The sequence below is a fragment of the Anastrepha obliqua genome, chromosome 5 (genome assembly GCF_027943255.1).
Source record: "Anastrepha obliqua isolate idAnaObli1 chromosome 5, idAnaObli1_1.0, whole genome shotgun sequence".
Classification (NCBI taxonomy): domain Eukaryota; kingdom Metazoa; phylum Arthropoda; class Insecta; order Diptera; family Tephritidae; genus Anastrepha; species Anastrepha obliqua.
Genome location: NC_072896.1, coordinates 127,545,305 through 127,568,946, shown reverse-complemented (window position 1 = coordinate 127,568,946; position 23,642 = coordinate 127,545,305). Strand labels below are relative to the sequence as shown.

Here is a 23,642-nt window from a genome sequence, read left to right as displayed (position 1 = left end):
AATCAAGAGCAATATTATTTTAATTTATTGTTCCTTCTCAAATCAAAATAGCACTTCATGTGGCACACTTTGTTCGTATCGACCTTGTAAACGGGCTTTCTTTTAAATTAGTCCTGCTATATATAGCACACTATTCTTATTCGTTTAAAGTTTGTCACGACTTCCACAAAAGCGCACTTTAATTAATAAAGCTCGAATTGTTTAATTTTCGATTTTACAAAGATTTTTATGGATTTTTCTTCAATTTTATCGAGGATGGATGAAGTGTGTTTGATTGAAATGGCAAGTAGCTTGTGTAGTAGAGTTCATATATTTTTTTTAGAAGCATTGCCATATTGAAAAACTAAAGGCGAACAGTAAAGGCGAAATCCTAAGTTTTCTGATAAAGAAATATGTACATGAACATCAATAAAAAATAGACAAAGGCGGAATTGTTGAAACCGTATTTTCCCTTAATTGTTATCAGAAGCACATGTAACAACTTTAATATTTGCAAGTCGAAAAAGTTAAACTAAATAAGTTGTGGCAATATTTGCGTAAATGGTAAATTTTGACATTTCTGATTTTCTACTATTCTTGTTAGGTATGTTCAGTTGGGGCACAGGTGACGTGGGGTTTGATTAGAAAATGCCAAAAGGAGAAATTTACGAACAGGTGAAATACATTCGAAGTTATAAATCAACTAATAGAAATCTTATTCCACTTTATTTTAAACCTCATGTCAACACAAGTTAATACAAAAACCAATATAGTTTTGACACATTTATATCATAACCTTTTTGTAGGGCGTGAAGAACTGGGTACCAGTGTTATCATAGTTAACGGCGTAGGGCGGCACTTACCAAACTTATTCAGAGGGCGATGTCGACTCTTGCTTTGAGCTCCATTGGAAAACAATAACAATGCCAAACAATTTGCATAAGAACAGTATATTTTCACTGATTTTGAAAATAGCATTTGTGCCATAAGCCAAAAGTTCATATTAGCAGCTATCCCCTCGCCTGGCAATCGTGGCAATCGTGGCGATCGCGTTGAATGAGAAGGTGCAGAGCTAACGCAACAGGCATTTGCAAACAAAATTTATGAATAAACAAACAATAGAAAGTTGTTCGTTTTTTGTTCCAAAGATATTTGGAAATCAAGGCCAAGATCTACATACATACAAAACCTAAATTATTTGTTTTGGTACACCAGCTAGGTTGTATAAGGTGAAATATTAGTATATCCGAGGCAATCCTCAGAAAGGCAAGCATGAGTAAGTATGTTGCGTATATTCCAAAATTGCTATAATCATATACATATACACATGTGTGTATATACATACATATAACCAGGAATGGCATCTACAATCAATTCCAATGAGAGGGACGATGGCATCGCAAATGACATTTCAGTTGAAAGGTTATATCAGCGTAAACTAATGAAAGAAAATCCTAATAAAATCAGTCAACATTCAGAAAATGGAGCTTCATGTACTGAAAAAGAAGGAAAAATAGATGCGCCTCTACTTAATGGCCAATCTACATTTTCAACTGCCAATTCGATCCATCGCACATCTACTGGAACCTTCATGAAGTTGAAAACATATTTACATGCGCTGCGCCCGTGGTCATTATCTGGCAGCTTGGTACCAACATTGATGGGATCGGCATTGGCATATCGTTCCCAATGGGCATCTGATTTTAGTCTCATAACATTTTTTCTAACAGCCTTCACAGTAGTCACAGTACATTGCGCTGGTAATGTGGTGAATACATATTTTGATTTCATTAAGGGAATCGACAAACAAAAAGCCGATGACCGCACTCTTGTTGATCACATTCTTACGAAGGATGAGGTAAGCACAAATGTGTTTTATAAATATTCAGTTTTAAGAGAATTTGTTTACATTACATTTTCGGCAATACTGCTGACGATGTTATTTTATGAGGGGTAAAAGGAAAAGTAAAATTTGTGGCTCCTGCTGTATAGTGTCTGTTTGTTTGTTAACAGTTAACAGTGTCTGTCTACTTTTCTGGTTTTGCTTTTTGATTCATTTACAGTAGTCCTGCCATAATAAATAAGTTTTCTAAACTAAGCTATATATGTATAAATAAATATATATATATATATAATACAGTTCGTTTATCTCTTTGTTTTCTGTGAAAATTCGTTATCTAATTTTGGATGCTCTGAAAATGCAGTATTACTAGTATAGTATACCTTATACATATATGGTTGTAATACATACATATATGATTTTTATGCCTAGTTTATAAGCACATAATTATGCATTCATCTGTATGTCCTTTGAACCGTTTTTAACTGCCATTTCTACTTTTTAGGTGGTCTCATTAGGCGCAATTTTGTATATGGCTGGATGCGGTGGTTTCATCTGTTTAGCCTTTCTTAGTCCAGCTAAAATGGAGCATCTCGCGTTAATTTATTTTGGCGGTCTATCCTCTAGTTTTCTTTACACTGGTGGAATTGGTTTCAAGTACATAGCCCTTGGAGATGTTGTTATTTTAATACTCTTTGGACCACTCTCAGTATTGTTCGCGTTTATGTCACAAACAGGGCATGTGGATTGGACCACTATTTACTATGCTCTTCCTCTTGCACTGAATGCCGAGGCTATATTACACAGCAATAATACACGGGATGTAGAAAATGACCGCAAGGCAGGGATTGTGACGTTAGCTATACTCATCGGACGCACGGCATCACACGTCTTATACGCACTACTCCTCTTCACGCCGTACAGTGTATTTGTAGTATATGGTTTGAAATACTCACTATGGTTTTTATTGCCTCTCGTGACTGTCCCACAGGCGTTTCAGATTGAAAAGCGCTTTCGCAACGAACATACAATGAGCTCTGTACCACGACAAACAGCTAAACTAAATTTCTTTTTCGGTGTGCTCTACATAGTAGCGATATGCTGTGCTAAAAAATTACCCGACTTCAGTTATCGCAGACATTAGAATGATAAAATAACTTTATATTCATAGTAGTAGCGAACAATAATTTTCATTTATTAATAATATGAATATTGTCAGATAATAAATTAAATACATTCATTAATACGAGGAGCGACTCATAAGCACGCGACTTAAGGTACAGAATGAATAAAAAGTATGGTTCTATATTTTTCAATGTAAACCTCTTCCCCCTTTTCATATCGTGAATATACATAATACCTTTAAGCAACTGAAAAAATATTCTTTAGATTTCTCTTCCAAATGGAAAAAATATCTTCCTTCACGTAACTCCTTTTCGAAAATACAAAAAGAAAAGGATACATTTTCTATGAATTCTGTAGTTTTTAATACATCCCTCGTAACCCGAGCAGTATGTATAAATCTTACAAGGCGGTGAAAAATGTCATCCAAATCACTGTAACGCAACTCCAAACTATCTTGCAGAGCTGTGTGGGTATTTTGACCTTTTCATTGATATGATGTTGTTGCTTGTTACGGTTATATCTGTTGCAGAACAAAATTAAATAGGGTATGTTATTCATGTACAATTAGTGTTATTAGTAAAAGAATGAGGGGCAATCTCTGAGTACCTTTAGTCGCGAACTTATCAGCCGCCTCTTGTATCTACATACAAATACATAATTTGTAACGCTTCCCATACTTATGATAAATTAAATGAGAGTGAAATATTCGAGGAGGTAAAACATATAAACTGCGTACTCTATACAATAAATTATATGTAGCTCTTAGATACAACTAAAACAAACTATCAATAAAAATAAATTATATAAATTCATGATAGTGCAGCTTTTACAAAGAAAACTGAATTGTAACTTTTAACTAAACGTAGATTAAGTCGAAGAACCTTTTGTAAAAGAATAAAAATTATTAAGAAAATTTAGCACGAATATAGGGAATTTTTCGTAAGCGTTATAAAAACTATGAATACACGTATTAACATAACAAAATAATCAGTAGAAAAATCGAATTCACTCAAAGTTTATTTCAACGATTGGATATAACAGAGGATTATATCTTAAATTAACACTTAACTCATCATAATTTCTTAGAAAATGCTAAAACAATGAGTTGCTTTACCTTTAAGCTTTACAAATTGAATTCCGAAAACAAAGGCTTTACAGTTATCAGATTGAAAAGCCTTAAGTGATTTGATTGATTGATTTTGATTCAGCGTTCCAAATTCAGAGTATTCTAGATGATTGGATTAAAATTTATCCAAGCTAAGGAAATAAAATTCATTTTTAATAACTAACAACCTTAAACAAACTAAAATGTATACAGGTTTACTCGATTGAATCTTAAGTTATATTTGCGTAAAACTACATACATATATTTACATACATATAAGAAACGGAAACTGATGAATATATTCTCATTGATCTAAAATTCAAAGAGAAAAAACGAAAATTAAATCAACTGAAAGAAGTTTAATCAATTGATTACTTTGAAATTATTTTAGTTTTACAAACTCTCTTCCCGCCATTCTCATGATCGCACTGCATTGCAACATTATTTATCTAAATTGCAACATTATTTATTTAAATAAACATGGAAACACAAAAGTTCTATCAAAAAATTTATATAAAAACCGAAATACATATACATACATATATGTATGATACATATGTATTTGAGTAGCTTTATTATTTTTTCATAGCGACTTAGTAATCTCATTATTTTAAAAGTGCGTGTAAAATATTTAATTAAATGGAAGTGCTTCAAAGATGATTAAAACAATATAACTCAATTACTTAAATCAAATTTGACTATTACTTCTTTGCTCATCATAAAACACAAGTGGGAAGAATTCTAATAAATTAACTAATTGGCAAATCATTTTCAAGTGGTCACGAAACACTTAATGTTGGAAAGCTTTTTTTCTAATAGGTAATGGCAAACTTCTGGGTGTATTTCTGCCAGCAAAAAGTTTCTTTTAAAAACACAATATCTCGTTGGGAGTCGGCTTAAAAAACTCTAGGTGGAACAATATCAACACTCACACCACACATAGGAGGAGGGTGTTAACGCCAATTATATACCATATACGAGTATGCACATAATTTTTTACATGGATTTGATTTAACGCGAGTTGAAAAGAAAAACAATCTTTTTACACGAATTTTTTTGTTTTAACACGATTTTCAATATTTTTCTTAAATCTAATAATAATCTAAATAATAATTTATTTCTTATAATATATTTGATGAATTGAAATGTGTAAGCACGAAATAAATTCTTAAGTGAACTCTAAAAAGAATTTTTTAATATTGTTTTCACCTAATTATCTTTTTACACGAATTAGGTGTTTATATAATCTTATCACTTCGGCGAATCTATCTGGCGCCAAATTATTAATCTGCAAAAATCGTGCTACTAAAGTGACTGCCCTTAGCCGGATATACATAAATGAGGCTCTTACAAGTAATATTATAATTTAGGGGAAAAGAAATTCATTATTTGTGCGCCAATTGTTTTATAACTGTTTTATAGTTGATTGGACTGTTTTATGGTCCTGGGCGATGCTACGACTACTAACATGCCAGTCAACTTCGATTATTTCTGTGTATTTTATCGACATTCTCTTTAACATCAAAAATGTCTGAACGAAATCGACGAAACCAAAATTGCAAGTAATTAGCTGTTACAGAATCGGCACCATAAACTCCATTTATAATTTCAGCGGCCGGGCTTGTATTTTCGCCTTTATCAAAGGAAAACTGTAAAATCTACCGAATATTCTCTTTATTGACTTCCGAAAAATTTTTTAGTCGGAAATGCCACCTTGACAACGAGCTCAAACTTTAAATTGTTTGTTCGATTCTTTACGAGATTTCGATCACTGCAGCCACCAACCGTGAAAATAAAGGATTACTTTTTCCCCAAACTAATATATAGACCTGATGGTCGTGCGAACGCACTTATTGAACAGGAGTGTTCGACCATCAGCTTGGATATGTTAGATTCATACGATAAATTTCCTTTTGGTGTCACTCGGAACTCAACATAAAACTACCAAAATTATTTTCTTACTACTACATATGAATATGTAACATATACTCGTACAACTTCAATTGTTTTATTTTAATTTTATTTCATTCGCTTATAACCGTTTGCTAAAAGAAAAATCCTTATATACTAAAATCTCACTAAATTACAAAAAAGTCAATAATGTCGAAGTAATTATTTTAAAATGAAATAATTGTATTAACATAGACTATTCAGCGCATTGCTGTTCTTAGAGTTGAGTCGGAAAAGTAAGTATCATTACACTTATAAGTAGAACAATAAGTAAAAACATTACGGACAAACATTTATTTGATTTTCCTCTTAGGCGAGGATAGCTAACAAAGTGATTACGTCGACCAGTCTGAAAGGTTGAAGGCTACAAAGCAATGCATCCCATAGATTTGTGTGAATATTTCCGGAATCCATACGGCTTTATTAGCATAATATCCTGGACGAAGAGGTTATTAAAATTAGTCAGTAAATTGTTGTATAAATGTAAAAACAGCAGTGAATCGTAGTGAGTCCGTTGTAGAATGCACGACCGTGAATCGGAAAGTATCTGGCCAAAATAATTTTAACCAAAATTTCACTTCTTAAATCCCTGAAGAAAAATTTTAGAAGTTTGGGATGCTGAGATATTTACAAATAATTTGGGAATAGAAGCACTGCACACATATGTATATACATACATATATACGTGGGCGAAAATTAGAAGCTTTTAAAAAACTGAGCTATGTCCACTTGTCCTGATATGTTGCTATCAGTTTGAACACATATGCATCCAATTTTTTTTTTTTGATTTGGCTTCTTCAAAAATGTTTTATTTTTTTTATCAAATCAGAGAGTTCAATGTTGTTAATTACAAGAGCATTTTGTAGAGACTAAGTGAAAGCTGCGAGGATGCAAGAGACTTCGTTTATCAAGGAACCAGCATTAACACCGATAACAATGTCAGCCTTGAACTCCAACGCTGAATCTCTCTTGCCAAGAAGTGCTACTTTGGACTAAGTAGGCAATTGAATAGTAAAGTCTTCTCTCGACGAACAAAACTAACACTCCACAAGACTCCCATTATGCACGTCCTATCGTATGGCGCAGAAGCTTGGACGATGACAACATCCGATGAGGTGTCCCTTGGAGTATTTAAGAGAAAGATTCTGTAGAAGATTTTTGGACCTTTGTAGGTTAGCGATAGCGAATAACGAGGCGATGAGCTGTATGAGCTTTACGACGGCATAGACATAGCGCAGCGAATAAAGATCCAGTGGCGCGTACACCTTTTTTGGGTGTTTGGTCGAGCTCCTCCTCCTATTTGTGGCGTGCATCTTGCTGTTGTTCCACAAATGGTGGGACTTACCATTCGGCTACGGCGCGCTTTTTTAGCCTCGTCCAAAATCGTGTAAGCGTTTATCGCGCCAATTAAAAAAAGAAGATGTGAAAGCTGCTCAAGAACCAACGATATGGATCAGAAGCTTAACTATCTAAGAAAGAAATTTTGAAATCAGTTTATAAATGGAGTGATTTTTTGTGTCCATAAAGGTCTTCAATCATTCATAAACTAATACATGAATATGTACATATGTACTCACTGCCATGGAAGCTAAAAATAAAAAAAATAAAAATATAATTTACTTTCAATTAAGTGTTGACAACTGATTAGATATGGAAAACTCACAGTTATGTATGTTTGCATATAATTTTGCTGTGTGTCGAATTTATATTTATTAAATTTTGGTTTCCGTACGCCTAGGCACAATATAAGCTCTGAACGGTTTTACTGCTGCTGTTGCTCCATCCAAGGGTTCATCATCAGGCATTTCACCCGGAATTGGCACAAAGTGAAAATGCTGCAATACTGTCGTTATGAACATAAAGAGATTTTGACGTCCCAATATATCACCCATGCAACGATGTCTGCCGAAACCAAAAGGGTTGTAAGCCTCTGGGATTTTCAACTTCCCATCCTTTAAATAACGTTCTGGATCAAATTTGCTCGGATTAGGGAAATCATGTGAATTCATAAGCATGCCGCGAAAACAAGCGATCACCATGGTATCTTTAGGTATAGCAAAGCCGCTCAGTCGTGTGTCACGTAAAGCGCGGTGGGGTATACCAAAAGTATTACCCATGAACATGCGCACAGCCTCCAGGACAATGGCTTCGCAGTATGGTAACTTAGTGCGATCACTCCATTCCGGCAAACTGTCGATGCCAATCACTTCCTTTATTTCGTTGTAAGCCCTTTCCTGTATTTCGGGATTACGTACCATATGCAGCAATGCAAAACCCAAGCTCTTATTGGTGGTTTCCGATCCAGCTAAGAACATATCCAGGCACACGGCCAATAATTGCTCTTCACTGAAAAACTCACCGCGTTGGGGATTGTCCAATTCACGCAAATAACTGTCCATTAGATCACGTGGCATGTCGTAGTTCTTGTATGTCAGGCGATGGTTGTCGACTTCTTTGCGTAAAAATGCATAGATTCGTTGATGGTTTTCAACGAATGCATTGTAACCGGAATAGTTTGGCGCAATAAATCGTATAAGAGGAAAGTGGCTGAAAAGCGCACCTACCATGTCAACATTTTGAAAAAGTTCAAAAAACATGTTTAGCAGATCGGTTATCTCTTCGCTTTTGCGATCGTAACGTTTGCTAGCCATCATGGACCATAGCGTGTTCAACACATTCACCTTAAACAAATCGTGCATGGAAACTTCCGCATGTTTTCCACCTTGATCGCTGACAACTTCTTTTAAGTCTTCCAATAAGAAGTAGGCTTCATGTTGAATAATATTCACCATACCTGTGCGGGAAAACCCGAAATCCTTTAGGTGCCGCAATATGAAACGACGTTGATCCACCCACAAATCTTCGTCGGTGACTAAAATGCCTTTCTTCGAATTGAATGTTCGCATGCGATAAAATATACCATCTGGCTTGCCATCCAGGTCCTCGTTAGTCATCATTTCGCTTATGGTGTCGCTATAGTACGCAATGACAACCTTATCTTTGCCGATCTTAAGTCCATATAAACCGTAGGGATTGACGTAGTACTTGGCCAATTCATCGACTGCTTTGCAAAACATGCCGCACTTCAAACGCAATTCGGAGATTTGTAAGGCACATCCGACAATTGGATACCATTTTGGTCCAGGTGGAAATTTCGGAGGCTTTTTTACATCCCAAAAGAGAAAGAGCAAAACTAATACCGTAAAAAATATAACAGTATAAAACATTGCGTATTAACAACAACAATTCAATTCCATATATGATAGATTTTTCTCTTGGTTGGGTGGCGCCACTGTACATGTAATAGCACTTCCGGACTAAGAAAATGCAACTCACTTTCACTTGCTTACACGTTGTTAGTTGCAATTTTCATGCCACTTCACCGTTATAGCTCAAAAAGTAGACACAACAACTTTTCATTCAAGTTGGAATTATTTTACCCTAAGCTGTAGCCGATGTGTATTCCGCATACAACCCAGTCAATGAGTTTTAACTAACTGAAGTTTTCGCGAGCGTTGCGTCATAATTTATAGTGGGTCAAGCGCACAAAATTTAGGTGTTACATGCATATTTATATATTGGTATGAAGCCACTATTCAAACGTGTTTTGTTATAATTTTCATATTTCTGGTGAATGCCGAGAGGCCTAGAGGAAAAACAGGCGCTTTTCGTCTTCTGCCAAGCAGCGATATGCATACACGAGTAAATAGAGACATAGGTATGCGTATACATTACAATGTTTTAAAATTTAATTTGAATATTTACTTAAATATTAAATTTAAAAGTATTTAAGTTTTATCTATATATTTATTAAACAACGACTTCACAATTTTTAACGAAATTTTATTAAGTATTGACTGGGATAATGCCTTCCTCGACAATGATGTTACCTCCTGTTTTCATTTTTTTAAGACTAAGTTTTCTGAGCTGTGTTTGAAGCACATTCCTATTTATCATAAGAAAGTATATAAGACACCTTGGCATACCAAACGGCTTAAGCATCTAAAAAACAAATTTTCTAAACTGCATAAAAGGTCTGGAGACCCAATGCACTACTCAAAATTTCAATGCCATTTAAAAGAGTTTAACTGTTTGAACAAGTTCTTATATAGAAATTACATCTTGAATTTCGAAAACAATATTATTTCGGCAATCCATCAAATCAAAAAAGTCTTGCTCAATGGTGCCAAACAATGTTTTTTATAATGGTAAATATGCAAATTCTGCCATAGAATCTGCCAATTTATTTGCCGACTTTTTTTGCTCTAACTTTGAACCCGACTTAGACTTCGATTCTAGTTTGCCCTCTAACAGTTTTTCACCTCTCAATTTTGGGACTTTGTGCCTATCTGTTACTGATGTCGTAATATGAACGAGACGGTATCAATAAAACGGTCCGCGGATGACATATGGCAAAAATAAAATTTTTGTTTTTTGGTAGGACTGTTATAAGCTTACATGGCAAATTTCAGCGTGATATGTCACATAGTTTGTTTTCTGTGCTACTGTAAACAAGTCAAGCTCGATGTGTTCTTCGAATTTAACGATGGAAATTCAAAGAATTTGTTTGAAATTTTGTTATTTCAACAAAATTTCGGCTTCAGACGCCTTAAAAATGTTGCAGACAACCTATGAGGACTCTGCTCTATCGCGTGCACGTGTTTTCCGTTTGCGCGAGAGCATTCGTCTTAAAAGGAAGGAATTGTGGGACAACAAGTCATGGTTCTTGCATCACGATAATGCACCAGCTCATACATCACGTCTTGTTCGCGATTATTTGAACAAAAATAATGTTAATATCGTTCCGCAAGCACCGTATTCGCCTGATATGGCTCCATGTGACTTTTTCCTGTTTCCCAAACTCAAGTTGTCGCTCCGTGGAAAACATTTTGAGACAATTGAAGTCATAAAAGAGAATTCGAAGAACACACTCGAGCTTGACTTGTTTACAGTAGCACAGAAAACAAACTATGTGACATATCACGCTGAAATTTGCCATGTAAGCTTATAACAGTCCTACCAAAAAACAAAAAAGGGATTTTTGCCATATGTCATCCGCGGACCGTTTTATTGATACCGTCTCGTTCATATTTGAGTAGAAGGTACTTCGGATGGCACCATGTGACAAATTAGTCTCATGATGGCGGAGATGGCGATATTCAAAATACCTTTATTTCATTATGTATGCGCAGAAGCAAGTCATGCATATTTATGACGCAATATTGGGGAAAGGATTAAGAAGGCATAAATTGTCTTGTATGGCGCTTTTGCCTCTATAATACTATTATAAACCCAATTCTGTTTTATTAAGAATGACGGCTAATCAAAGCACCCTTACCTTGAGTTCCACTTGGACTTTCTCCCTCCTCTCAAGGAAGAGTGGGCGGGATGCAACATATGCTGACGTGGTGAACCTGTTCACCGATGGCTCAAAATTAAATATATGGGTTGGTGAATGAGAATACGTCAGGGCTTTCCAAACGGAGCTAGCCGCAATGATTGAATAAGTAATAACAAGAAGTCGCAATCTCGAACAAAAATTAATATAGCCAGTATTGGAAAAGTGGGATCTGTGTAAGCTCAGCGAGCGTTGAGCAAGTACACGGGTGGAACTTCTTAGGCTAACAAAGCCTCAGCTCTCGAACATTGTGGGTGCCCCTTCCGGACATTGAGGCTTAGCACTACTTTGAGTCCTTTTTGCAGCAGCTATTTGGAGGATGAGGTGGAATCATCTCAGTACCTTCTCCTCTCTTGGGCTGCCTTCGCGGCGCTTAGATTTAGGCGCTCACTTTTTATTCACCAGTTCAATTTCAACAGCAGTGCGAAGCGATTAACGTAACCATAATTTTTCATCGGTCGGCCTTCTGCCTATTCACGTATGATGTATTTTTTATTTGTAAGCCAACAAAGCCCGTACCACAATTTCGAATCAAATTTTGCGCACAGACCTTAGAACCTTTAAAGCGGTAGTTTAGTCAAAATATAATTTAGAGTGTTTGTCTAAATGGTGCGAAATGTTTGTTTGGCAGTGAAAAGCATTGGAAAAGGTGTACATAACTACTACAATGGTATCATTCAATTCCTAAAACCGTCAAAGGGGTGCTATACCAGATAACTAACCTACTGCAAGGCCATGCCACACAAAAATTATATAAGCACCTGAAAATATTACACAACTGGCGCGTTTGATGGTGTTCGAGAGGATCCTGGGTGGCGGCATTCTGTTACTCATACCTACTTGTTTAGCACTTACACATTTCCATATGCATATGAGTGTATGTATGTGTAAATATGTTTGTATTTATTTCTATTTGTATAAAAGTTGTTCCGCTCTGTCAGGGGCAAGTATTAAATTGACCAAAACAAGAGAGTGCACCGAATACGAGTTCCGGCATGCTTCCCGCGCGCACTATTCATTTAACCAACTGTATGCACTAGCAACCGGTATTAATGGAAAAACAAGGCGCAATTGTAACGATTTTAGCTGAGTTTTCACCAAATATTTCTTTGATTTTATTTTCAAATAATTCAAGATGCAGGACGGGATTAAATGTGAAAAAACTTGGATTTCATTTCCCAATCGGACGCTTTGGAAGCAAGTTGCAACATCTTTCTCAAACTTCGAAAACAAGAGTGATTCAAAATACTTACAAAATCAAAATACAACTACACATACATATGTGAGAAAATGTTTAAGTAAGTGAAGTGATTAAATTTAACAATGCAAATATTTATTTATTTGTGCATGTGAAAAGTTATGTGGCAAGAAAATCATTCATCAAACATGCTGCCTAATTTCGTATTTACGTTTTTGAGTATCGAGACTATTCGCATAAAAGCAGCCATAAGTTGTACTTCCCTTGAACTTTTCTTCCTTATACTTATACCTATGAATGGAAGCTTGTATGGGAAAGGTTCACCGAAAATATTGAGACGCTCTTACGTCAAATAGATATTTTTTGAAAATCCGAGTCTTTCAATTATTTAAGCTTATATATTTTCAAATAAATTTTTAAAAGTTTTATCAACTTGTATTATATCCGTTTTTTAGACTTATTTTGCTTATGGCCATGGGCTTGGGCGCAATGTACATGATGCACTTACTTGCACAGGACTACAATAAAATTCGCCAACCTGTTGCTGCAGCTGCCCGCGCACTCGCAAGTGCTAGCAACACGGTTGCACGACCGAAGCGAGACAACAACGAGGCAGTCACCAAAGTTTACAAGTTTTTTAAGATGCCAGAGCAATCAATAAGCCTAAATATTGCCAACACAACTACACTCAGCATTGACTGGAAACGTATTTTATCACGGGATCCTTTCGAATGTTTGCAATCACTTATATGCCAGCTCATGTCGGGTGCGGAGAGTCATTCGCGTGAGGCTAAACTGCTAACGGAATTCCTCGAAACGACGGTAGCATTAGCGCCAACAAAAATTGAACGCGCATTCAACCGAGGTCTGGCTCTGCGAGGTGCTACCGATCGCTGTTACAATGAGTACCCATTTTGTGTTTATTCGGCAAAAACGATGATCAGAGTGCTAACGTGGTTTGTCGAGTCACCGATTGAGGAAGAATCTTAATTGTCCAATCGTAAAATTGCAGGTGACACTGCACGAAAAGTCACATGTGCATGTGCATAACGCGCGTTTGTTGAAAGAGAGCCATACCCAAAAAAAGTATATTTATAAGTACATATATACGTATGTATCGAGAAACCGGCTTTAAAGCTTTGAATTAACTATTTATATTTACATTTACTATAAATATTATCTGCACATATTTTCTTCTGATGAGGTACTGATGCCGTATGAATTTTTGATCAGCATAAAAGAAAAGCAGATGTCATTTCCCGGATGGATTATCCGTAAGACAGTGTAGGCAACTGCCTAGACACCTCGCGAAAGTGTTGCATCGATTGAAAACTTAATTTGAAGATTTGTATCCTCAACGCCAATATATTGCTTTCTACGATGCGATTTTTCATTGCGTTGCCTAGGGGCCTCGACATGAATAATCAGATTCTGGTCATTTCTGCTTACTTGCATAATTGCATATATTTTTGAGTTATGATAATCTTGAAGCAAAGGAGCGATATGTATAAACAGTGCCGGACAAAACATATTGAAGAAAGTATTAATATAAACTCATTGTCATGTAACTTAAAAGAATTAGCAAATGAAATTAAACAAAGACCCTTAAGACTAGGTTTGATAATTATTTTTAATTTGAATTATAACCAAAATTTTTGTTTACAAATTTGAAATAAATAAACAGAAAAGCCAAAAATTGCGCAACAAAACCAACCGGACTCGTCGCAATTTATAGTTGGATGCGACGAAATACCGTTACTTGTACACGGTAATGTGTGTAATGTGTAGTTTAAATATTCTTAGTAAAATTGTTTTCTTTATTAAGCTCAAGTGACGACAGTCGGTTCTACGTTAACGAAAGATGAGAATTTATAGGCGGCCAAGGGCTGTCACTCCAGCAGTATTCCCCGGGTATATATTATTAATTATTACAATGAAGACGTATCTCAAAAATATTGGCAAACAGTTTTCATAAAAAAACTCAACACTATTCATCTTTCATCAGAGGACGTCCTAAAGATACAACACGGAAGTTTCACGGCTACTTATAGAAATATACAAATGAATCGGCACCAAGCATAGTTAAAGCCCTAAACTTAAAAGTAGGCAGCAGGACTGTGCAAAGAAAAAGAAGAGCACGTGCAGGCGGACGAAGAAGTTATAGGGCAGCTAAACTGTTTATTACATGCAAAAATCAATTAAAACTTTTGTAATTTAGTTCAGAACACATCTATTGGTCAGTGAAGTGCTGGAAAAGTGTATTTTTTTATCTAAGGAGTCTAAATTTAATTTGCCGCACTTAATATTGAATATAAATCTTGCCGAAGGCCTTCAGCTGCTAGTGCTAGAAACTAAAACTAAAATTAAAATTTATAATTTATTTATTTACTTTTTTAAACAATAATAATGTTGAATATGTGCAAATTCATCGTCACGGAGTGAAATAAATTCTACGATTGTTTATGTTTTTAAATAACTACTTCTTTATTTTTAAATAATTGTACCTATTATATAGAGATTAATATTATATTTTGTCATTTGTTTGCAAAAGATGATAGTGTCAATATTAGGCACCAGTCCAATATGTTTTATTCGACGCTATATGTAGGCACATATAATATGTGTGTGCATAGTGTGCATCATGCTTCGGTTTACAGTAAATAGCATAAAGTTTGCATCTCTTTATTTAAAGTTTCAACATATTGTATTGAGTATTGAGTCTTCGATGAACACATATTTTATGCATTAAAGAAGTTAACTTTATTTGCCAAAAAGAAGGTAAAACGTTTGTTCATGCAAAAATTATCAAGTAATTTGCCAGTAACTTAATTACCGAGAATTCGCTCTCAAAGAGAAAAATATCAAAAAAGTACATGAACGCAAAACCAGTAACAATTTCCAAGTTTTAGAAACAGCTGATTAAATTGTAGACGGGGAAAAGTAAATTTTTTTTCAGTTGAGCTATCTCGTATTAAATAAAAAATAAATAAAGCAAATAAAATGCAAAATAACAACCTTAGCATCAATTGGTTTTATTTTGTTCACAATAATTTGTTCATTTCACCATCGCTGTCACATGAAGTACATACCTCTATATGTATCATTGGCCGATTCCTTTTTAATATATGACTTCAAATAAACTCTATAAGTTTTATCTAAAATATATTTACTTACATTTTTCATTTAATCAGAATTCTTTTTAAATTTAGAATTTAGACTCAATTCGCAAATTTTAAATCGTGTTTATTTTTACTTGCAATCAGCTGTTTTTATCACTCGCAAATTCTTACAAGTAATAAGAAAACGAAATCTCATTTTGTTCTCTCAATTTCCCCTACTTTGCAAGGTGCAATAATTTACACAATTGTTACAAATTATTTGCTTCATGAACAGACCTAAAGCCTCAAAGGAAATTATTATAAAAATTGATTTCTAGCAATTTCAAATGAAAAACAATTAAATTGGATTTTTATTTATTTATGGAATTTAAATACAACGGAATACACACATACATATGCACATTTTTATATTTCATTTCAAAAATTAAGGCGTTGCTTTGCTTTACTTCAATACATATTCATGCATACATATCCATATTCAATTGCCGTATGCACATTTATCAAAAATATTCCTTCAAGTTATGCCGTCGGCTTCACCACATTCTACTATTGTCTGATGAAAGCAACCCACATTTTCTTGTGCGTGCTTGAGCCAGCAGAGACCGCTTTCGATGCTATTTTGTTGCTGCTTTCATTTCATTATTTTTCAATATTCATCTTTCAAGAGATACAATAAATCTTTTCACTTACATAAATTATTTATTATCAACAATGATTAAATAAATGGATCCGTAAGTTCCATAAATTGTGCTGATGTTTCAAAAACTCAATGTTTAATGGTAAAAATAGATAAATTCGAAAATAAATCAACTTTTCTTAGAATGTAATATAATACATTATCCAAGTATTCGATATGTGGAAAAATACGATCGAGTTTTGTTACCCGATTATTGAGATTGACATGTTGACATGTTCTACAACTCACATACATATATATATATATAAATATATATATATATAAAACAACTTAAGTCGACTAGGCGCCTTTTTTCTCTGAGGCACTAAATTGTTTGCTGTTTTCGAAATATTCTTTCAAGCTATTCTTGAGTTAAGCGTTTAATAAAATACAATGTTTTCAGTGTAGATCAGAATTCATTGACCTTAAACCAAAACCTATTAAAGTCGGATAAGTTGTTCTGCCAAAAGTCCATATATATTTGTATGTACGTACATATAAGGTTGTCAAAAAAGTCTTGCGGTATTTTTATTGAATTTTCAATTGTTCGTAAAATTGGTTATAATAATGCGATTTAAGTCAAATATGCGCCGTTTTGTTCGATGACAAGTTCCCAACGAGATGCCAACTTCATAATGCCCCTCTTATAGAAGCTCGCTTCCCTATAGTCAAAAAAACTCGGAGAGCCAATTTTCACAGGACTCTCTTGTGGACAACTTCCGACTACCAAGCTCGTTCGCCATGGACAGAAATAGGTGGTAATCACTTGGTGCGAGATCCGGACTATACGGTGGATGCAAAAGAACCTCCCATCCGAGCTCCCGGAGCTTCTGACGCGTCACCAAAGATGTGTGTGGCCTGGCGTTGTCCTGATGGAAGACAATTCGGCCTCTTTTGATCAAAGATGGCCTCTTCTGCATGAGTGCTGCATTCAAGCGGTCCAGTTGTTGGCAGTACAGGTCCGAATTGAGCGTTTGGCCATAGGGGAGCAGCTCATAGTGGATGGTTACCTGCCAATCCCACCAAACACACAGAAGAACCTTCCTGGCCGTCAATCCAGGCTTGGCCACCGTCTGGGCAGCTTCACCGCTTTTCGACCACGACCGTTTGCGCTTCACGTTGTCGTAAGTGACCCACTTTTCATCGCCAGTCACCATCCGCTTTAAAAACGGGTCGATTTTGTTGCGATTCAGAAGCGATTCGCATGCATCCATATGGGCAAAAATGTTTTTTTGCGTCAAGTCGTGTGGCATCCATACATCGAGCTTCTTTTTGAATCCAAGCTTCTTCAAATGGTTTATAACGGTTTGATGACTCATGCCCAGCTCTTGGCCGATGCTACGGCTGCTACTATGCCGGTCTCTTTTGATCAATTCAGCGATTTTATCGCAATTTTCGACGACAGGCCTTCCGGACCGTGGCGCATCTTCGATCACCTCTGCACCAGAACGAAAACGTTGAAACCATCGTTGTGCGGTGGAAATGGAAACTGTATCGGGTCCATAAACTGCAAAAATTTTATTGGCAGCATGAGATGCATTTTTGCCTTTATCGTAGTAGTACTGTAAAATATGCCGTATTTTCTCTTTATTTTGCTCCATGTTTGCGACGCTATAACTCACGAACGACTAAAAGCAAACAACAATTAATCAAACACGTGTTAGCGCGTGAAAAGGGCTTTCCAAAAAGCTCTAGCGTGAACCGATGCAACGAATACAACTAGAACTACGCGCTTGCAAAGACAAGCTTGCGGAAATACCGCAAGACTTGTTGGCCAACCTTATATAATATATATGAATTAGGATTAAATTTACTTATTTTACCGATAGTAAATTAAATTTCTTAGCCCATAATATATTCACGTATGTAGCTACGTTTTCTATTTTCCAATTAGTTTTAGTTTAAATAAAAATTTTTCATCGTAACAGAAATTACAATAAATTTTTATGGACTTGTTTTTCCAATCTACTTTACAAATAAAATTCATAATTTTTTAGGTGTATGAGGGTTCGCTTTTAGTTTTAATATACGAGTGTATTTAGCATAAATAAGGTACTGCTTTTATTTGTGCGTGCATGGGCAAATCTCTTTTATGGGTTAATGTAGTAGTTTTTTCAGGAACTAAAAAATTCGTTTAACCTGCTCTCTTTTCTAACCGCAAGACTTCGACCCATGAGAGCCTACTCCAATTTTGAACATCTAGGTAAGTTACCTTATTGAAAGGTAGACATTAAAAAATATAGGGATTTTTAATAGCGACCCGTACTTTGACAAGCTGTAAGGCCGTTTTGTTTTGGCGGTGTCTGTCAAATATGTTTTTTATTATTCAGTTACTGATGCCAGGTCATATGGGTAGTTACGTCTGAACATCACGTCAAATGTTGAAAATGTACTCCGAAAAATTTGAGAGTATGTTGTTGTTGTTGTAGCAGCATAAACATTCCTCATACTTACATACGGTGAATGCTGCTGGAGTGACAGTCCTTGGCCGGATATAAATCCGGGTCGTTTCGGTAACGTAGACTGTCGTGGAAACGATTTGAGAATATAGTAACCTTTGGCGGAGGTGACGTAATTTTGGTAATTGGTAATCTAAATCATGCAATTTGACACCGCTGCAGTTTTTCTTCTGAGGTGGTGAGAAGTCCCAGGATTATAATAATAAGCCGCTATTGATCGGTGCCCTCGAAGTGAATGTAACCCAAGCCACTGAATCTCTTGCGGCGTACCTTTAAACGATAAAAATTCCACACATAATGACCAGCATTGACCTCTCAAATAAAAGAAGAGTTTCGTAAATACCTCACAGACAGATGACAGTGGTTTATACATATATATATATATATGTATTAGTATTGCAGTTGTGTTTCACTTTTACAAAATAATAACATAATATTTAACATTCGTAGGGTACAAAAAATTGTAACTAAATTTATTCATTGGACAATACGTAAATCATAATATTTAGCTGTCCTATAAAAATGAGTATGGAATTGTTATGAGATTCTAAAGAGATTTACCTATAAATTATATTCTTCTAAACTTTTTCATGCAATAAATGTTTTGCTTTTAATTTTATACTTTTGTAACTTAGCATTTTCAGAAAAAAGAGTATAAAGAGTGAAATTTGAGCATGACGTTAAGAGTTACTTGAGGTATACACATTTAGGCTTAGCATGAACATACATTCATACATATATTTAACTGAAAACATTTTTGAATTTACAATAAAACAAATTTATATTAGAGAGCAGTTTGTTTCAACAACTGAAAATTCGAGTTTTGAATAAATATACAATTTTTAACTATCTGAACGCTTTGCATTAATCATATTCCAAATGTCAAGCTTCTATGTCAAAATATTTTATTTTAATGCAACAGAAAACTAAATGATGGCTAATATTATTAAGCAAAAGTCATTTTTCTTGCATTCGATATGCTAACGCGGATAAAAACATTTAGAGTTATTATTGAGAAATTATAAAGTTCTGAACTCATATTTCCAAAAGAAGGTAATTAAGATGGCCTTATAACTTCACTCTTAAAGTCGGGGGCGGTTGTTTTTGTTTGTGTTTTTAGTTGTGGGTTAGAGTGGAGTTGATCACTTCTAAGCGTTACATTTGTCACATCTCTAACGATCATTTCAGCTACTTGCCAAGCAATTTCTTCTTGAACCTTATCTTCAGGCAAATTAACAAGTTTTCGCATTGCATTTTTGATTTTGTTGCCACTAAGATTTAAAGACCAATTGTGTTTGCCCCCGCTTGCTATTTCACTCCCCACAGAATCTACTGCATCGAAGTCACGTTCATAGCGACCCAATTCGTTGATATGACCAAATTTAAGAGCTCCACCATCTGATGAGTATGACCGATGCCACATTAAGTTTGGATTTATTAGTTGACGTGAGTCAATGTGAAGATCCGACCCAGACGATTGTGCGATATTTCTTGTACGTGGTTGTGGCATTTTGTTACCGTCCATCGCTAGTAGGGTGTTTTGTTTCAAAACTTCGCGCCGACTTCCTTCACTGCAATCAGAGAGTGTTTTGCGGTGGAGTGATTTACGAAAAACACCGCTAGACGATGCATCTGTTGTAAAATCCGCACTCGTTGCTAAGTCATTGGCATCGCGTAATTTCAACTTTAACTCATTTAAGTAGTTCTGAAAAAGCTGTGATTTCAGAAAACCTTGGAAATATTTGCGCTCTAAATATTTTGCAATTAACTGCAAAGGCAAATCAAAACAGTATGCAATACGGCCTTTAGCACAAATACGTTCTTCAACTCGGCACCGAAGTCGGTCAGATAACCAAAAACGATCCTCAGACTGGAGCGAGAAGAATTTTTCATAAATGATCATTGCATCAGTTTGAGCTTCTGATTCGAGTGATTTTCGCAACTCCAACTTATCGTTTTCAATTTCTGTATCTTCTACCGAAGCTTCGAAGCTTTTGCGAAAGTTTATGGCTGATGTCCAAAAGTCGAGACATTCTCGTCCGCCGTGCTGCTCAAGAAACTCCATGAAGAAAAAGAGTGTGGCCTCACTGTAGAGAATATCATAAATTGATAGGTCTGGTTGGCCATTCTCTATCAATTCTACACAGTATTTGCTGTAAAAAGGGCTCTGTAAAAAGTCATTTAAATAATCTCGTTCTATCCGGTCTAAAACATAACGTTGCGCTTCATCAAAGCATGTTGACGGGAGCGTGGGTGCAACTTCTGTTCCTTTTGAATTTTGTGAACATGCTTGTGTTTCAGTTCGTGTACATAAGTGCAACGATATTTGCGACAAAATTTCGACCGGTAGAGAGACAAACTGATTTGCATCTGCAATTAGGTATTTTTGGTATATTGCTATTGCATCTTGAACGCTAGCTGGACTCATACATTTTTCAGCCCTGCTGGGCTTATTACTTTCAATGCCACTTTTTCTACCCGAGTAACTATTGCTACTTTTGTTTAAATTATTATTCCGTGTATTCTCATTACATTGATGAATTTGCTTATTAGTTTCGGCGTATATTTGACTCTTTTCATCATCTGTAAGAGGCTGACGCATAGATAAATCATAATAACTTTTTAATTCAGGTACTTTATCCTTGTCCTCTTCCAAATTTGTGGCATTCATTCTATTTCCGTTTATCTGGGCATGTATTTTAACCTCGGAAGAACGATGCTTTGCTTTTACACTTTCTAATGGTGCTTGCCCATCATTGTGTTGTTCCCTCTCTAAGTGTGCTTGTGCAACAGTTTTAAAAGTCTCCGTGTCAAGATAAAACTTGAGTGGAGGAAGTGCATGCCTTGTATCTAAGTATTGCACAAAGTAACTTAGACAAATTGGATCACTTACTATTGACAAAAGTGACATCGCCAGACGAGATTTATATCGAAAAATATCTAGATGCAATACATAGTTGTTATTCCTTTCTTATGGTTAATAGCTATTCATTTATAACTCACCATCATCGGATGCCAAACTATAGCCGCCCAAGCTTTCCCCGCAACTATCACCACCTTCAATTGCATCATCATCGATGTCTACCTGGGAGAGAATTTCGTCACAAAAACTTGAAGACGACTGCAAGGAACTGCGATTGGTTTCAACTTCACTTGGTAGTGATTCGTTTCCTTTTGATCTGACTTCATTGGTTTCACCCTCAGATTTTCGAAATGGGATATCATTCCATATTCCCCGGCTACGGGATCCTATAAAATAAGAAATCTTTTTAGTTCAATACACTCAAAGCTTTGGCATGAGATCATAGCATCCACTTAAAAATTTTATTGTTATCAATGCACTTAAGTACGTTGTTCTGGCAATTACAACCTGTGTGCAAGTTACCTTTGTGTTTCTTAAAGTACTTCAGCATATCAAAATGCTCCTATCGCAGCTCAAACCTCATTTAATTGCCAAATTTGTAAATTATGGCTTTTGTCTTTGAAAGTAGAAATCTTTACTATCGCTTCTGTGTGCATAAATTTCCTCAAACTATTTCTGCTATTTGTTTTCATCATTACAAACGTCAACTGATGCAAGGGAGTAAAGCAAATTTCGAGAGAAAGTAGAAGAGAAAGAAAGCAGAAGAATATAACTTAAGCCCGGGCTAGACGATTCAATTCGCTCCTTCATTTATTGGTCGTACTGTTTATGGGAATTTTTATAACCGTACGAAATTGGTATATAGCAAACTTGCCAACTTTTGTTCATTCTGCCATAGCGTTCGGCACGTATGCGGTGCTTTCTACTCAAATACACAATCTATTTAGTTGCCAATGAAATTCATTGCCGCAATGGACGCATTGTGATGGGCTGCGGTGGAACTGTCAAATTTTCTGTTTCTTTTCACCAACTGTTATATTCTGATCAGGCATTGTTCAGCTGATTTTTGCTTATCTGTGTATACAACTTCGCCATATAGTTTTACGAAAACTTTAAGTGTTGAGTTTCAGCTGATTCGTCACATTATCGGGAAAAAGAAAAAAATATATTCGCTCAAACTTAGAAAGTTTAATGAATTTTGATTGTATCGAGCTCGGTCTGAAGAACCCTTATAATATTTGTTTTGCTATTCTGTGGAAAACTACTGCAAAACTTTACTGGAAACTTACTACAATTTTTATTTTATTTTTATATGAGATTGTTTTCTGATGTAACTTTGTATACTGAACAAATTCAGGGGTCCAAAAGTTGCCACCATGTCATGGTTTTGAGAAACTTGTCTTTCTTTTTTTAAAAACCTGACGTGCCAGAGACTTCAACCTCTACTTAAAATAAATTTGAAATCTTACACTAAAATAATCATATATGTGCATATAAAAGTTTCAACAACAACAAAACTAATGGTTAGATATAAAATTAGGTTAACCCAAACTCTAATTTGAGTAGAGCCTAATATTACGTTTCCACCAAAAGCAAACACCGTGTTTGCAGAAGTTGTGTTTGGGAGAACTGTCAACTGTTTCCACCGGAAGTTTGGGAGAAATTGTGTTTGAACTGTCTTTTGTTGACATTGTGAAATAAAAATTATAAAAATTGATAGAATTATAAAATGGTGCATAAAATTCAATTTGTTATGTTGATTTTATCATTTTATTTTAAAATAATTGATAGTGAGTTGGTCACATATTATTTAAAAAAAAGGTTAAGGGAAAATAAAATAATTTTAAGTGTTTGGTATGGTAAACAGATTTATGATAAATTATTTGTGTAATATATAATGTACATTTATATTTTAGGAACATTCCAGTAC

General features: G+C 35.3%; 4 protein-coding genes across 5 annotated transcripts; 2 read left to right on the top strand and 2 right to left on the bottom strand.

Annotated features, from left to right (window-relative positions):
- The first annotated feature begins 542 nt into the window (after positions 1 to 542).
- Positions 543 to 4,742, top strand: LOC129247661 (ubiA prenyltransferase domain-containing protein 1 homolog). 2 transcript variants are annotated; one of them, XM_054886887.1, is made up of 4 exons: positions 543 to 654; positions 786 to 1,255; positions 1,335 to 1,837; positions 2,325 to 4,742. In XM_054886887.1, exons 2-4 carry the CDS (start codon positions 1,252 to 1,254, stop codon positions 2,961 to 2,963), a joined length of 1,146 nt encoding a protein of 381 aa, XP_054742862.1. In that variant the 5' UTR covers positions 543 to 654; positions 786 to 1,251; the 3' UTR covers positions 2,964 to 4,742. The 2 variants fall into 2 exon arrangements, with proteins under 2 accessions (XP_054742862.1, XP_054742861.1); XM_054886886.1 differs by having other exon boundaries at positions 623 to 730.
- Positions 4,743 to 7,711: 2,969 nt separating this feature from the next.
- Positions 7,712 to 9,468, bottom strand: LOC129248983 (probable cytochrome P450 303a1). Its single transcript, XM_054888586.1, has one exon. It carries the CDS (start codon positions 9,224 to 9,226, stop codon positions 7,712 to 7,714), a length of 1,515 nt encoding a protein of 504 aa, XP_054744561.1. The 5' UTR covers positions 9,227 to 9,468.
- A 2,535-nt stretch (positions 9,469 to 12,003) lies between these two features.
- Positions 12,004 to 14,304, top strand: LOC129248982 (uncharacterized). The gene is made up of 2 exons (XM_054888585.1): positions 12,004 to 12,015; positions 13,019 to 14,304. Exons 1-2 carry the CDS (start codon positions 12,004 to 12,006, stop codon positions 13,583 to 13,585), a joined length of 579 nt encoding a protein of 192 aa, XP_054744560.1. The 3' UTR covers positions 13,586 to 14,304.
- A 5,129-nt stretch (positions 14,305 to 19,433) lies between these two features.
- Positions 19,434 to 22,395, bottom strand: LOC129248042 (A-kinase anchor protein 10, mitochondrial). Its single transcript, XM_054887454.1, has 3 exons — positions 22,235 to 22,395; positions 21,853 to 22,098; positions 19,434 to 21,789 (listed from the first exon to the last, which is right to left on the bottom strand). Exons 1-3 carry the CDS (start codon positions 22,260 to 22,262, stop codon positions 19,907 to 19,909), a joined length of 2,157 nt encoding a protein of 718 aa, XP_054743429.1. The 5' UTR covers positions 22,263 to 22,395; the 3' UTR covers positions 19,434 to 19,906.
- Between the last annotated feature and the right edge of the window lie 1,247 nt (positions 22,396 to 23,642).

Bases quoted from the DNA above. Each gene is read 5' to 3' on its own strand.
- LOC129248042 (XM_054887454.1), bottom strand. From the start codon at position 22,262: ATGCTGAAGTACTTTAAGAAACACAAAG. The intron at 22,099-22,234 runs GTAACTTGCACA...CTTATTTTATAG, and splicing joins GTACTTTAAGAAACACAAAG to GATCCCGTAGCCGGGGAATA. The intron at 21,790-21,852 runs GTGAGTTATAAA...TATTGCATCTAG, and splicing joins TAGTTTGGCATCCGATGATG to ATATTTTTCGATATAAATCT.
- LOC129248983 (XM_054888586.1), bottom strand. From the start codon at position 9,226: ATGTTTTATACTGTTATATTTTTTACGGTATTAGTTTTGCTCTTTCTC.
- LOC129247661 (XM_054886887.1), top strand. The intron at 1,838-2,324 runs GTAAGCACAAAT...TCTACTTTTTAG, and splicing joins ACATTCTTACGAAGGATGAG to GTGGTCTCATTAGGCGCAAT.